This window comes from Pan paniscus, chromosome 2, assembly GCF_029289425.2.
Source record: "Pan paniscus chromosome 2, NHGRI_mPanPan1-v2.0_pri, whole genome shotgun sequence".
Lineage (NCBI taxonomy): Eukaryota > Metazoa > Chordata > Mammalia > Primates > Hominidae > Pan > Pan paniscus.
Window position 1 is genome coordinate 56,160,152 of NC_085926.1, and position 13,960 is coordinate 56,174,111.

At 38.5% G+C, this 13,960-nt stretch overlaps 1 protein-coding gene across 10 annotated transcripts in view; it reads right to left on the minus strand.

The window, feature by feature from the left end:
• ERC2 (ELKS/RAB6-interacting/CAST family member 2) overlaps positions 1 to 13,960 on the minus strand; it is a 976,550-nt gene that overhangs the window by 668,695 nt on the left and 293,895 nt on the right. For all 10 annotated transcript variants that reach the window (XR_010111441.1, XR_010111442.1, XR_008625007.2 and 7 more), the window contains exon 4: positions 1,761 to 1,835. Coding sequence is in view for 3 of the 10 variants with exons in the window: in XM_055110956.2 (XP_054966931.1) it covers positions 1,761 to 1,835 (75 nt within the window). In the remaining 7 variants the exon portion in view is untranslated. The remainder of the gene's footprint in view (positions 1 to 1,760; positions 1,836 to 13,960) is intronic.

Sequence of the window (13,960 nt, forward strand, 5' to 3'; positions counted from 1 at the left end):
ACATAATGCTAAAAACAAAAAACTAGGATCAAACAGATTTTTCTACTTTAAAAAGTCACAAAAAAAGGTACCAATTGTCTTTGTATGGAGACATTTACCAGGAAACTACCCACCACATTAGAAGAGATGTTTCTCCTGTTTTTTCCAAAGGCCTTGGAAACTCGCTCTTTTTTTTTTTTTTTCTTAAATGATAATTTGGAAATAGATTGTATATACATTCTCTTCTCCATTACTATTTGTGCTGACTGGGAAGGTGGGTGTGGAGGTGGGTGGAAGGGGGACTGAGTCACCCTTTGCAAAAAAAAAACAAGTCTTTTGTCCTTTTGTCTTTTCATTTTTCCTCTTTTTTTTTTTTTTAAAGCCTTAACCAAGTATCAGGTTTGATTCCAATGTGAAGTGAGGATAAACTCTGAATTATGAACCACTGGCCTACCATTCCCCAGTGTAGAATGTTCAGTTTCTTTTCAAAATGTTTAAATTATATAAGTTTAAAACAACTGATGAGCCAGGGTTAATAATTATTGTTTAATCCTATTGGCATTTGGTCCCTTCAAAGATATTTTTCAAACCCATATGCTACACATACATTATGAGTGCCTTGACTCATGTAACCTCATTTGGGGGACACATAGTTTTAAAGCAAATGACCTATATTATTTTCACAAAAATCCACTTGGATTAAGAAATTGTCATTGAATAAGAAAAACAATCCCTACTCAGATTGCACATGCCAAGAATTCAAGAGCTCGTATTAGTTTCTTTTCCCTCAAAATTTGGGAATTTGGGGGCAGATAATTCAAAATCACATGCTGCAAGAAGGATTGAGAAGATGCATTATCCTATCAGCAAGCTTTAGAATTCTCTTGCAGGCCCATGGTGACCAGCAAACTCCCTGAGTTTTAAACTTGAGCGTGGAATTTTCAGATTGCAAACATCTTGATTATAAACTTATTGTTTCTTAATGGAACACATTAAATCAAGAAGTATTTATTATTGAGATAAATACTTTACTATTTGCATCCTTCTGGCAAAAACTGTAAATAAAAAGATTTTAAATTTCTAGATACTAGCAAAGAAATGGAGTTTCATTTAGACCAGTTTCTTAATCATAGATCGTGGCTTGGTCATGCTCATTTACTTCATGATTCCTTAAACGCCCTAAATCCTCTCAGAAGGATTTTTCTATTCCTTTAAATAGTGTATCTCTATGCCTGCACAGCTAAATAGGATACTTTGCAAGTACTTAGTAAAGTGTTATTACTTCCAGACTTGGTTAGGAGAAAATACTGGGGTCACAAGAAAGTATCATTTTTTGAAAAGTAAATTTTGCTGATAGCATTATTTTAATTATTAACAATACCACTGCATGTAAAATAACTTCCCTTTGCCAACTCTTAATTTCTCAAAGGTGCTTTTTATTGTGATGTGAATAGGAGGAAAAGAATTATTGTAGTTTAAAAATTTTACTTTTAAAACACACACAAAACCTCCCTAGGATTAGACATGCTTTGAAAAGGAACCCAGCTCCTTTCAGCCAATGGATTCTCGAGCCCTTTATTCTTTTGCCCAGAAAAGGCATCCTAATTAAAGGACCAATACATCAAATGTGCCCAGGAAGGTTAAAAAAATCCAAAAGTAAAGCATCCAGCAAGGTGCCTAGAGAAAAACACAAGGTTCATTTCATGTTTATATTAGGCACCACCAAGTTAGAACGAACTCCCAAGGCATAACTGTTTCTGACAAAAGTGCACAGTTCCTACCTTCATTTCGATGACAGTCTGGAGAGCCTTCGTCTTGGCTGGCTCCGGCTGAAGTTGGCTTCTTCGGTGCAATTCCTGGGGAGGAACACGATAGAAATAAGCCTGACGGTTCATCCTTCCGTTACACCACAACCTTTACACAGGTACTACACAGCCTGCTGGGTCCTGGTTCCCCTTGCACAGACATAAACAAGCCACAGGTGTCTCTTCCCCCACACTCTTTAGCATCCCTCCTGCCTGGAGCCTGCGTTCCGGTGAAAAGCTCCTGGCACATGCGCTATTTCTGAAACTTCCATCAATAATTAATGTCAACTGTGACAAAGCCAGCAAGTAATCATAGTCCAAATACTGTTCAACACTGGGGCTGATGCCCAGCCATCAAATCATAATTTACTAAATTACATTACTCTGTGCTCCCAATACAAACACAGCAAGGAAACAGAGGAAAGAAAATGACTAACGTGGTTGCAAATCCGCTGCACGCATGGCATTTTGCTACCGAGGCAGGTTTGAAATGAGCAGTTTAAAACCATTTCAGTACAACTGTGTCACTTTTGAGAGTGATCTGATGAAACCCTGTGAATCTCTTGCTTCCGAATTTACAGTTTCAGTCCTTGTTTAAAATCACATCTGTGGGTGATATATTTATGTATCATGATGCCAAGAAATTAAAATTGGCATTAGTATCAACAGTGTTAGAGGGGAGAAAAAAATTGTTAAAGCCAGATGTGGACCCAAAAACCCCTGGAACGATGATGAACATTTCTTTAGGTAAAAAGCAAACAACATAATTACAACTTTTATCTTGAAGGTCACTTTTTATATGCTTCTCCTCAAAAGAACAGTTCTGTTGAGACTTTGAAAAGTTGTCTTAGCAGAAGAGAAGAGATAAGGACAATGTGTGTTCAGATCACACTTGGATTTTCTTAACTATCAACAGTTTTAGGAGAGTGAGCAATGGCAGGAGTAATCAAAAGTGCTCACACATACCCATGCTGGTGATTCAGGTCACCTATGGAATAATTCTATCAATACTTACTTCTGCTTCCACAAAAATCAATTTAGAGTCAACATGGGGTAGTTCTAGACTTTCAGAACCACTGGATCACAAACATTTACTTTTTTTAAAAAAGGAGTTAAAAAAGAGGATCAATATCATTTCTAGCTTTCTGCAAGTAAAGGCATTTAAAATTAACTCTACCTCCACCATTATCATCTACTATCACTGTCACTTCAAAAAGATAGGACATGGGATCAGGTGTGGTGGCTCACACCTGTATTACCAACACTTTGGGAGGCCGAGATGGGTGGATCATGAGGTCAGAAGATTGAGACCATCCTGGCCAACATGGTGAAACCCTGTCTCTACTAAAAATACAAAAATTAGCTGGGCATAGTGGCGTGTGCCTGTAATCCCAGCTACTTGGGAGGCTGAGGCAGGAGAATCCCTTGAACCAGGGAAACAGAGATTGCAGTGATCACACCACTGCACCCCAGCCTGGTGATGGAACGAGACTCTGTCTAAAAAAAAAAAAAAGATAGGACATGTTAATGTAAAAGCTGTCAGAAAACTCAAGACACACAATAAAAGATAGTCCTATCCAGGATAAGATAAGCAGGCAATCTTTTGCCCACATCCTATTATGCTGTTCTTATTATATTTGCCAGTGGCCCAAGAAATCTTACAGGTGGACCATAGGGCACATGTCCAAGGACCAGTGTGGGGGAGTTAATGCTACAGCTCTGGACCAGGAATCTGAAAAGAATATTTTCTTCTCCAACTCATCACTGGCACAAATCAGCAACCCTGTACAAAGCTCTTTCTCAACCTCCAATTTGAGAACTATACTTCCTAACTATTCAAAATGCTCTCACATCAGTCAGGATATTTTTTCCCCTAACACATCCCTGGGAAGGGATGAAGTCAACCATTACCAAACATTTATGAATACAGAAACAGAAAGAGATCCTGTGTCCCTCTAGAGGCACTGGACTGCAATCATCTGGCAACACTACCATTTTTGGACTCTCTGGAAATGGCAGAGATTTTCTGAAGGAAGGACCCTAAAGGCAGCTGTCCTTTATTGAGCATCTGTGATGTCCCTAGCGCTGCTTGTCTCATTCAAGCCTCAGCACTACCAAATGAAGAAGATGTTATGTGTGGTGAGTACAGTGGGCTGCTGGAAATTAAAAAACCTGCACCCCCATGGCCAATATCAAGTTACCCAAGTGGCATCCCTGAATGCAGAATTGGGAAGGGAGACACAATAGCACCCCCATTGTATCGTATTTTCTACCACACAGACACAATAAATGTAACAACCTCAAGATCTTAGATAATAGTAAAGTGTAATAAGAAATTAGGAAATTTTGAGTTTTTAATATAATTTATTTAACTGTGAGTTTGTACATTTAATTTGTAACATCAGTTATTAGAACAAGTTTCCAATCAATTTGGAGTCAATGTGATGGTTTTTTTCCAGCTTTCATGGGTCACTACAATCCAGTGCCAACACAGCATTGGGTGGATCCCATGAGATTTCAAATTCCACAAAGAAAAAATCTACTTGGTCCTCAACATTACTTCCAAGATTGCTGGAGTTCACTGTACCAATAAAAACTCATGGACAAGAAAACAGAAAGTAAGTCACTTGTCAGAGTTTCTCTTAGTAATGTTAGAAGAAATTCATTTCATAGATCACCCATTCTGATACCAGGTGGCATCAAAATCATCTTATTAAAAGCCAGGAATGCAATTCATAATAATTTCATACCATAACCAATCCTAGTTCCAGAATAAAAATTATAACTTGAGGAGAGAGGTTAAGCTTGTATAAAACAAGGAAAAATAATGAAGAAGCAACCAAGCAACACAGTGAAAATAAAAACCATAGGTAAAGGCAGGTGCTGTTGTAATTTCTGCCAAACACGAAAACATTGTCAAGGGTAAACATGCAATAAAAAAGCTAAACTTGTAGCAACAGTTATGCAATAATGGAAACAGAGTTCTCTTTGCTATAATTATACAAATTATATTATAATACAAACCAGCTAAAAATCCTGATTGGGCCCTTACCCTCTGTGTCACTCCTTTAAAAATAAAATAAAATCTCCAATTACCCAAGAATTGTAATTTTCTTAATTACAATATTTTTCAATCCTGACTTCATAGATTCTGAGGCTCATCTTGATTCCTAAGGTGTCAGGTAAATGAAAATTGTAATCTATATCCAGACAACATGAACTGTCTGAAAATCCCATCTCAAACACTTCACCTATCTTTGAGATTTGGGATTATTACAATACGCACTCTGTGGTAGAGGACCAGTTGCCCAAGGAAGGTTTGTGCTCCTCTTCCATACTATAGAGTTGTTGCTAGGAGGCCCCAAAACCACTACCTAGGTGGGGCCATGGGACTTATTTCTGTCTAGTGGAATGTGGTTAGAAATGAGCAACGCGATCAACTTTCATAAAAACTTCCTAACTAGTCCTCAACTCTCCCTCTTTTTCTATCTACTAGCTAGAAGTGAAGGACTTCAATATCCAAGAAGATGGTGTAGCCTCAAGATAGAAAAAGCCCACACTTCTGAAACATCATTTGAAAGGCTGCTGAAGACCTACATCACATGGTGATATGAAATAAAAATAAACTTCTATTAAGTTAAGCCTATGAGCTTTCAGGCTTTATCTACAGAGATCTCAGCTCTCTCTGCTTTAAGAACTGCAATGGCTACAAGGCAAATTAATACCTTATTAGTCCTGTATTGTTTGTTGCTTTTGAATCACCAAAGTGATTTTAACGTGTGATTGCTTGCCAAATTTTCTAAACAGACAGTAGGATGAATTGGTTGCTGGAGGCTCCAACTGCCCCTAACCATCTGAGCGATGCACCCATTATGCACTAATCCTAAACAACTAATGAATTTCCCCAGAAGCATTTGATGTCCTCTCATATAGGTATGAATGAGTATAAGATTTAACTTACTGTGATAGTTTTCACATGACAGTGTTATTAAATCATGAAGTGCAATGGTACTTAAACTTTTCTGCGTCACAGATCTCTGTAAAAATCAAACAGGAGGAGTGGATTCTTTCTGGAAATTGACACAAAAGCACATGCAAGCAAAATGGTGTGCACCATGTCAGCTGGTTCACAGAGCCTGGATCAGCACCCCAGAAGTTTACCTTTGAGCCAGACTTTGGGCTGATAACCACTTATTGAGAGGAAAGAGCACTGTACTAGAAGCCAAAAGTCAGGAGCCTGCAGTCCCAGCCTGAGACTTTGGGTATGCTGCTTCCCCTCTCTGATCAGCAGAATCAGGAGCTTTATGAATTGGTTTCTAATGCTCTTCCAGCTCTGAAATTATCCAGATTTTTAATAAACAGCTGACACTGAAATGAGGACCTCCAGCTGGTATTTCTAGTCCCACCTATTCTCACTTTTAAAAACAACAGAAAAAAATAAGGGAAGAAAATTGGTGGCATCACAAAATTTAACATCTCACTGTGACATCAAACCCCACATTATATATTTTCCTGTAATTTCATGACAAGGTTGGCTTTAGCTAGTGCAAAATTGCTAGCTTCTTCAGCTGATCAACATAAAAGTACATGAAGAGCCTAGAATTTTGAGCATGAAATCTCAAGTGGCTCATCAGAATGATACTTCTTGGCGTTAATGAGAGTCTAGAGTCTAGTGGGTTAATCTGGATGGACACTAGCTTCCGAGATGAACCTGTCAGAATAATGTTCACACACACCACATACTTTCTTCAACAGACCAAATAATAATAACAACAAGTAAAAACTTAACTTTCATTCCAAAGGTAATTATTACATTTATCTGGCCTTTTCCCATTATTGTTCTGTAAATCTATTACTGTATAACAAACCACCCCAAACTTAATGGCATCAGACCACCACCATTGTATTATGTTCATGAATTCTAGGTCAGTTTCTTGCACAAGAGCAAGAAAACTACATGGCCTTTTATTACCTAACCTTGAAAGTCCTATAGCACCACTTCTGTCATGCTCTTTTGAAGCAGTCACAAGCCTGCTTCCTAAAGGAAGGAGTGCCAAAGAATTTGAAGCCATGTTTTAAAATTGCCACTATTATGGACCAACACCAATTGGAGGAATCAATAGGAAAGGAACACTAAAATCTCAAACATCAACTCATGTCAGTCTTAAAACATGGGAGGTTCAGATATTCAAATAATAATTTGATACAGGGGATACAAGAAATACAGCAGTGAACCAAACAGACCAATATCCCAGCCTTCATAGTTCTTTGTTTGTTTTTTAATTCCAGATTCCAGTGGAGGAAAAGGCACGATAATTTTAAAAGGAGACTAAACCACATCGTTATAAATGTTATAAAGGAAAATAAATCAGAGAAGTAGAATGGGAAATACTAGGGAGGCACGGATCAATTACAACTTCCAATAGGATAGTCAGAGAAAGCATCATGAAAAGGTGACGCTTAAGCAAAGATCTAAAGCACGGGTGTCCAATCTTTTGGCTTTCCTAAGCTACACTGAAAGAAGAAGAATTGTCTTGGGCCACACATAAAATACACTAACACTAATGAAAGTTGATGAGCTAAAAAAAAAAAAGTCACAAAAAAACTCATAATGTTTTAAGAAAATTTATGAATTTGTGTTGGGCTGCATTCAAAGCCGTCATGGTGGCATGCAGCCCATAGACCACTGACTGGACAAGCTTCATCTAAAGGAAACGAGGGAACAAGCTGTGTAGATATTCCAGGCAGAGAGAACAGTGAAGGCTAAGTGTGTGGCTGAAGTTGCATGAGGGATGGGGTAAGTAGAAAGCCAAAGAAGTGCAGGGGTGGGTGGGAATGAGAGGATGAGCTCCACATTTGGAGTTTGTCGTGAGGACATTGATTTTACTCTGAGAAAAATGGGAAGACATTGGAAGGTCTGAGCAAAGGCAAACCATGACCTGAGGCACTTTCTTAAAGGATTACTCCCAATGTTGTATTGCAGCATGGTTTCGGGGTGGTGGTGATAAGGACAGACCCATCAGAGCTAGTTAGAGGTAACTGGAATAACTTTTGCAAGACATGATAGAACCTTGGACCATGGTAGCAGAGTGGAGGCAAGGAGAAAAAGTTGAGTTTAGATATGTTTTGAACATGAGGTGGACTTGGCTTCCTGATAGATTGCCTGAGGACTAAAGAGAGAAGCAAAAGATGGCTCCAAGCCTCTTAGCCTGAACAACAGGAAGAATGGAAGTGGACCACCAAGACAGGGAAGATTGGGAAGGAAAGGTGGGAGTTATGGGAACTAAGAGTTTTGGTTTTGTATGCGTTAAGTTTGTAATGATATTAGACATTGAAGTGAAGGTGCTGAGTAGGTGATTAAATAGATGAGTCTAGATTTGAGGGGAGAAGTAAGAACTACAATGACAACTTTGGGATCAGTGAATAGACAGTATTTAAAACCTAGATGAATCAACCAGGGACTGAGCATAGAAAGAAGAGAGATCAGAGTATTGAGGACAGGGGTACTCCAAGAGTGAGGGGTCAGGAAGTCAGGAGCAAGCAGCAAAGGAGCCTGAGAAGGACAGCTAGTGAAATAGGAAGAGAATGAGGAGCATGGCCTCCTGGAGATCAAGTGAAGCAGCTGTGTCCATAATGAGAGCATGGCCATCATATCAATTGCTACTGAGAGATCAATAGGATGAAGCTAGAGAATTGACCACTGGACTTAGTCAAGGTCATTAGTGACCTCATCTAGAGCAGTTTGGGGGATGGCAGGAGTGAAAGTCTAACTAGCATGTGCTGTGGAAGAACAGGAGGAGAGAAAACCCTCAGGTTACTATATTTGCACAGTGGGCTATTTAACCAATCATTCATTTTGTCAAAACTCTGCTTTAAATTTGTACACCCAAGTTCATAGCTGCATTATCCCAATAACAAAAAGGTAGAAGCAACCCAAATGTCCATAGATGAATGAATGATAAACAAAATGCCATGTAAACATACAATGGAATATTATTCAGCCATAAAAGGACGGAAATTTTAATGCCTGCTACAACATGGATAGACCTCAAGGACATTATGTTAAGTGAAATAAGCCAGACAAGTACTGCATGATCTCACTTATGATAGGTATCTAGAGTAGACAAACTTATCGAAATAGAAAGTGAAATGGTGCTTGCCGGGGTGGTGATAGGCAGAAATGAGGAGTTGTGTAATGGGTACAGAGTTTCAGTTTTGCAAGATGAAAAAGTCCTAGAGATTGGTTGTACAACAATGTAAATATGCTTAACACTATTGAACTGTACATTTAAAAGTGGTTAAGACAGTAAATTTTATATCATGTGTATTTTACCACAATTAAAAGTTTTTCTAAAACAGAAACAGAAATTGTTGAAGACCCACAACCGTTCCCATCTCTATCCTTTCGGAGAGTAACCATCATCTTGAAGTTGGTGTCTATCTTTTTCATGCATGTTTTTGTGCTTTCATTATGTATGTATGTCCTCATAAATAACATAAAGCTAACAATACAGTACGCTATTTTTTAACTTACAGAAATACCAGCTGTCTATTGCACAAAGCTTTTTTGAATTTTGGGTTTTACCCAACAATATTTATGTTTTCAAACTTTATCAATGATATTAAGTAATTCTATAAGTAAGTGTTTCCTACTCTTTTTTCCATTACAAACAGTGTTTCAATAAACCTCTCAGTACATGGAGGCGTGGAGAATCAAGTGTGTTTTAGGTATCTTAAATGCACAATAATTCTCTTCTTTCTAAAACATACTGTTATTTCTGTTTGGAATAATACTCCACCCTTTTATTCCCTTTTGTCTACAGAGGTTATCAAACTACAGCCCACAGACCAAATCCAGCCCACCATCTCTTCTGGTAAATAAAGTTTTATTGGAACGCTGCTATGCGCATTGATTTCCACATTATTTATGGCTGCTTTCATGCTGCAATGGCAGAACTGAGTGGTTGTGACAGAGAACATATGGCCCTGCAAAGCTGAAAATAGTTACGATCTGGCCCTTTATAGAAAAGTTTGTCAACCCTTGGTCTAGGATATCTTCAAAACTCATACTAGCCAATCTCAGGAAAAAGAGTTACTCCTCAGGTGGTAGTTTAAAACATGTCCACAAATTCTTCAACATTCTCTTTATAAAGTGAAGCCTAAATGTCTTCTCCTTCACTGTAGACTGGACTCAGTAACTCACTTCTAACAAATAGAATAAGGTGGAAGTGACATGTTTGACTTCTGAGGTCTAGGTTTAAAAGAAATTATGGCTTCTTTCTTGCTCATATTCTTGGATCACTTGTTTTGGTAGATGGCAGCTGCCACATCATGAGGATATCAAGACATCCTATGGTGAGGCCTGTGTGACAGGAAACTGAGGCCTCCTGCCAAAAGCCCTGCGAATCAGCCATCAAAAAAGTGGATCATCCAGTCCCATTCAAGCCTTCAGATGACTGCAGCCCTGTCCAACAGCCTGATTGCAACCTCATAAGGGGCACTGGGCCAGAACTACCCAGCTAAGCAACTCCCAAATTCCTGACCTACAGAGTCTGTGAGATAATAAAGGTTTGTTGTTTTAAGCCATTAAATTTGGGGTAATGTGTTATGCAGCCATATATTGCAAATATATCACAGGAAGGTCAACAGCTGACCCTCTAGACTAGTCTAACATTCCATACACTCATGTACACTCTCATAGCATTGTGTACTTTTCCTCCATGTCACTGAACATGGCCACAATTTTACACTAATTTATAAAATTAATTAATCCATGTCCGTGTATATCATGGAGTGGTAAACTCCATGAGAACAGTGACTCTATGCCCATTACATGCTCAGTAATTAACACAGTGCCTGCCAACAGTAGGAGCTCAACAAACACTGATGGCTTGATTAAATGAAACCGTACAAATGACACTGTATGTATAAGCCTGGAAGTCCTACAGTACTTTCGACCAAAAGGAGTCTGCTGTGAAGGATGATAATAACTAACAGTTACTTACACATTGCTATGCGCTAAGCACTCTTTTAAGTATTTAATAAATATTAATGTGTTCAATCCCCAAAATAACCTCCCTAAGTAGGTATTATCACCATTTTATTATCACCATTTTTCACTTGAAGAAACAGAAACAGAGAAGTTATTAACGTACTCAAGAAAACCTTACTGAACTGTACTGCAGAAATTTATCCCAGGCAGTCTGACTCCAGAGCCACTGCTCCTAATTGCCTCCCTACACTGCCCCCGTTTCACCACTTGGCTTTGAGTTGATATTTGAAGTTGACACCTCCATTGGCTTCTTTCATTATAGGCACTTCCCTATTTCTCCTTTGATTCAGTCTCATTTCCCATTCTTTTCTTCAGTATTTGAAAATGAAAGAATTTTATCATAACAGCAGTTGTCTGAGACCAATGTCCATATTAGATATTAAAACTTAAAAGGCAAACATAGTTGGCACACAGAAGAAGTGGGGCAAAAAAAAACCACAATTACTTTCAAATTTTAATAACCTTCTCAATCTTTGACCAATCAAGCGTTTATAAATAATAACCTAAAATATTTACATAATAGAATTAATAAGCCTAAATTAATAGACAGTTACACTGAACTTTGGATCCAATAACCTCCATTTCAAGACTCAGTGGAATATTTAAAGATTGACCCCATACCAGGCCACCAAGGAAAACCTCAGATGGATTCCAAAAGGCAAAAGTTAATATACAGGCTACATTCTTTGTCCATACACAATAAAGCAAGAAGTTAAAAATAAAAGTTGAAAATAAAACCTCACTATTTGGAAAATAAAGCTCATAAAATCTTTAAATTTATCCTCTAGAGTGAGATCCTGTCCTCTCCACTTACTAGGTGCATGACCTTGGGCAAGTTACTGGATTTTCTCTAATACTCAGTTTCCTCATGGATGTCACAGCTATTTCATCGCGTAGAGAAGTTGGGATAAATATATGGACTGACACACAGTATACAATCATCATTGAAATGTATCCTTATGACTGTTTTTGCTCTTTAATGATTATTAGTGTTCCCGACAGCACATTAAAGAAGGCAGTCTGGCAGAATGCCTTCCCTGCCTCTTTGTTCTGTGCTCTGACATTGGCTAGCATTAATACACTGTCACTGGGTCTAATTGAATAATTTTCATTTAGCAAAAATCCACTATTAGCCAGGTAGGACACACAGAGAATCCCTGCCTTCACGGAGCTTATGTTCTAGTGCATGCATTCTCAATGAGGGTGACGTCATGCCTAGAGGATTTGGGGAACAGCAAGTTTCCCAGGGTTGTTGGAGTGGAAAGAATGCTGAGGAGAATGCTGAGAGATGAGATCCAAGAGGTAAGGGCTGCAGAGGGGGCAGAATGTATTAGCCCATATATAAAGATATATATAAAAATATCTTTATATTCTTATAAAGATATTTGTCATACACAGAAGGCTTCAAATTCTAGAGAGACAAGGAAACAGTTTCCATGGAAATAGATAAATACAGTAGGAAGTTATTAGTAAATTATTTTTCAGCTGTCACAAGTAAATGGACATTTGGGAGCCTAAAACTATGCTATCTGAATCTCGTGCATGTACATTTTTCTTTAATTTGTCTTAATGGATAATGTGCTCCTTTTGCTGAATCTGCATTAAAGACTTTTTCACAGATTCATCTTGGTCCTTTAGATGTTATGGTCCTGGAAACCATAGAAATTAATAGAATGAAATTCTATTAATATTTGGCCAGTTGTGTTATGTTAGCAATGTCATAGGGAGAAACAATAAAATTTAGTTATGTAGTTCAATAATTATTGGACACCTAAGACATGTTAAGCAATGCAGAGACAGCAAAGATAAATGAAACACCATCCCAGGTCTCAAGGAACTTGACTGTCTAATGGAAAAGGGAATATATTTCCTGGAATATAAGACCACAAATGTTAATTTCAACAATAATAACAGCAGCTATAACTTACACAATGATTATCATATGTAAAGCCCCATGCTTCCCATCTAGTGCCTGATTTGCTCTGCACAGCATTCCACCACATAGGACTTTCCGCCCCATGGAAAAAGTGCAGCCACTCAGACTGAGAGAGTTAGGTAACGTACCCAAGATTGCGAGGGTGGTAAGACCTGAGAGTACAAGCACGGTCAGTCTGAGGTCTAAACTCGCTCTTTTAATTACTAACATAACACTTGGTTTATATTGCTATCTGCAGTTGCTTCATCCTCTGCAAACATCTAGTATTTTAACAGGGATCTAAATCTGACTCTTGGTTTGTTTCTCAGTTCCCTGATAGAACCCCACTCATTTTGAATGACATGCTATGAGAGAGAATGCAAAATAAGCATCCAGGCCTGATGAGGGAAGAACGGCTTTGGAAAACCTCATGGAAGAGTACATGTGGGTGATTAATCTTCAACCAGCTTTGCACTACTCTGTTGGACTCCATTTCTGAGCTAAAATACACCTCCCTGAACCTTATATGCACTGGCCTTTGTCCCTCTCATTTGGGGACATAAAGAACAAATTGGGCCAATCTCCCACTGTGACAGCTTTCTAGTCCAAAGTTTTTCTTACTAAAGAATCATTATTCTATTTCTTACATGACAGAGTGTCCTGGTCACTCACCTCAGCCTATGCATCTCATCTCATCTGATCTCAGAAGCTAAGCAATATTGGGCCTGGTTAGTATTGGGGTGAGAGAGCAGCTGGAAAAACTGGGTGCTGTAGGCTTTGAGTGCAGAGGCAAGAACCACGGAGTATTATTCCCATACTTTAAAACCTCATGGATTTCCCAGCTGGATTTTAAAACTGCAATGGACCAGTGGCTCCATCTTACCTTCCTTGTTACCTATTTGAACATTATATTCATCTGTAACTGTTATCCTATGCCTCTACCACCATTATCTATTGAGAGCAGATAACTTGTTTCTCTCATTTTGCAAGCCCACTAAAAGAGGGAAATTGTGTCCCCAGGAGTGGTATTTAATGGATTATACCCAGAGCCTCATCCATACATAAGCGATTTAGACAATGGGACTTTTGAACTGATGAGATTTAGATGAGATTTTGGACTGAGTTGATGCTGCAATGGGATGAGAGCTTTGAAGATCTGGGATGAGGTGAATGTATTTATTACTTTGGAGGAATGTGAATCTTTGGGAG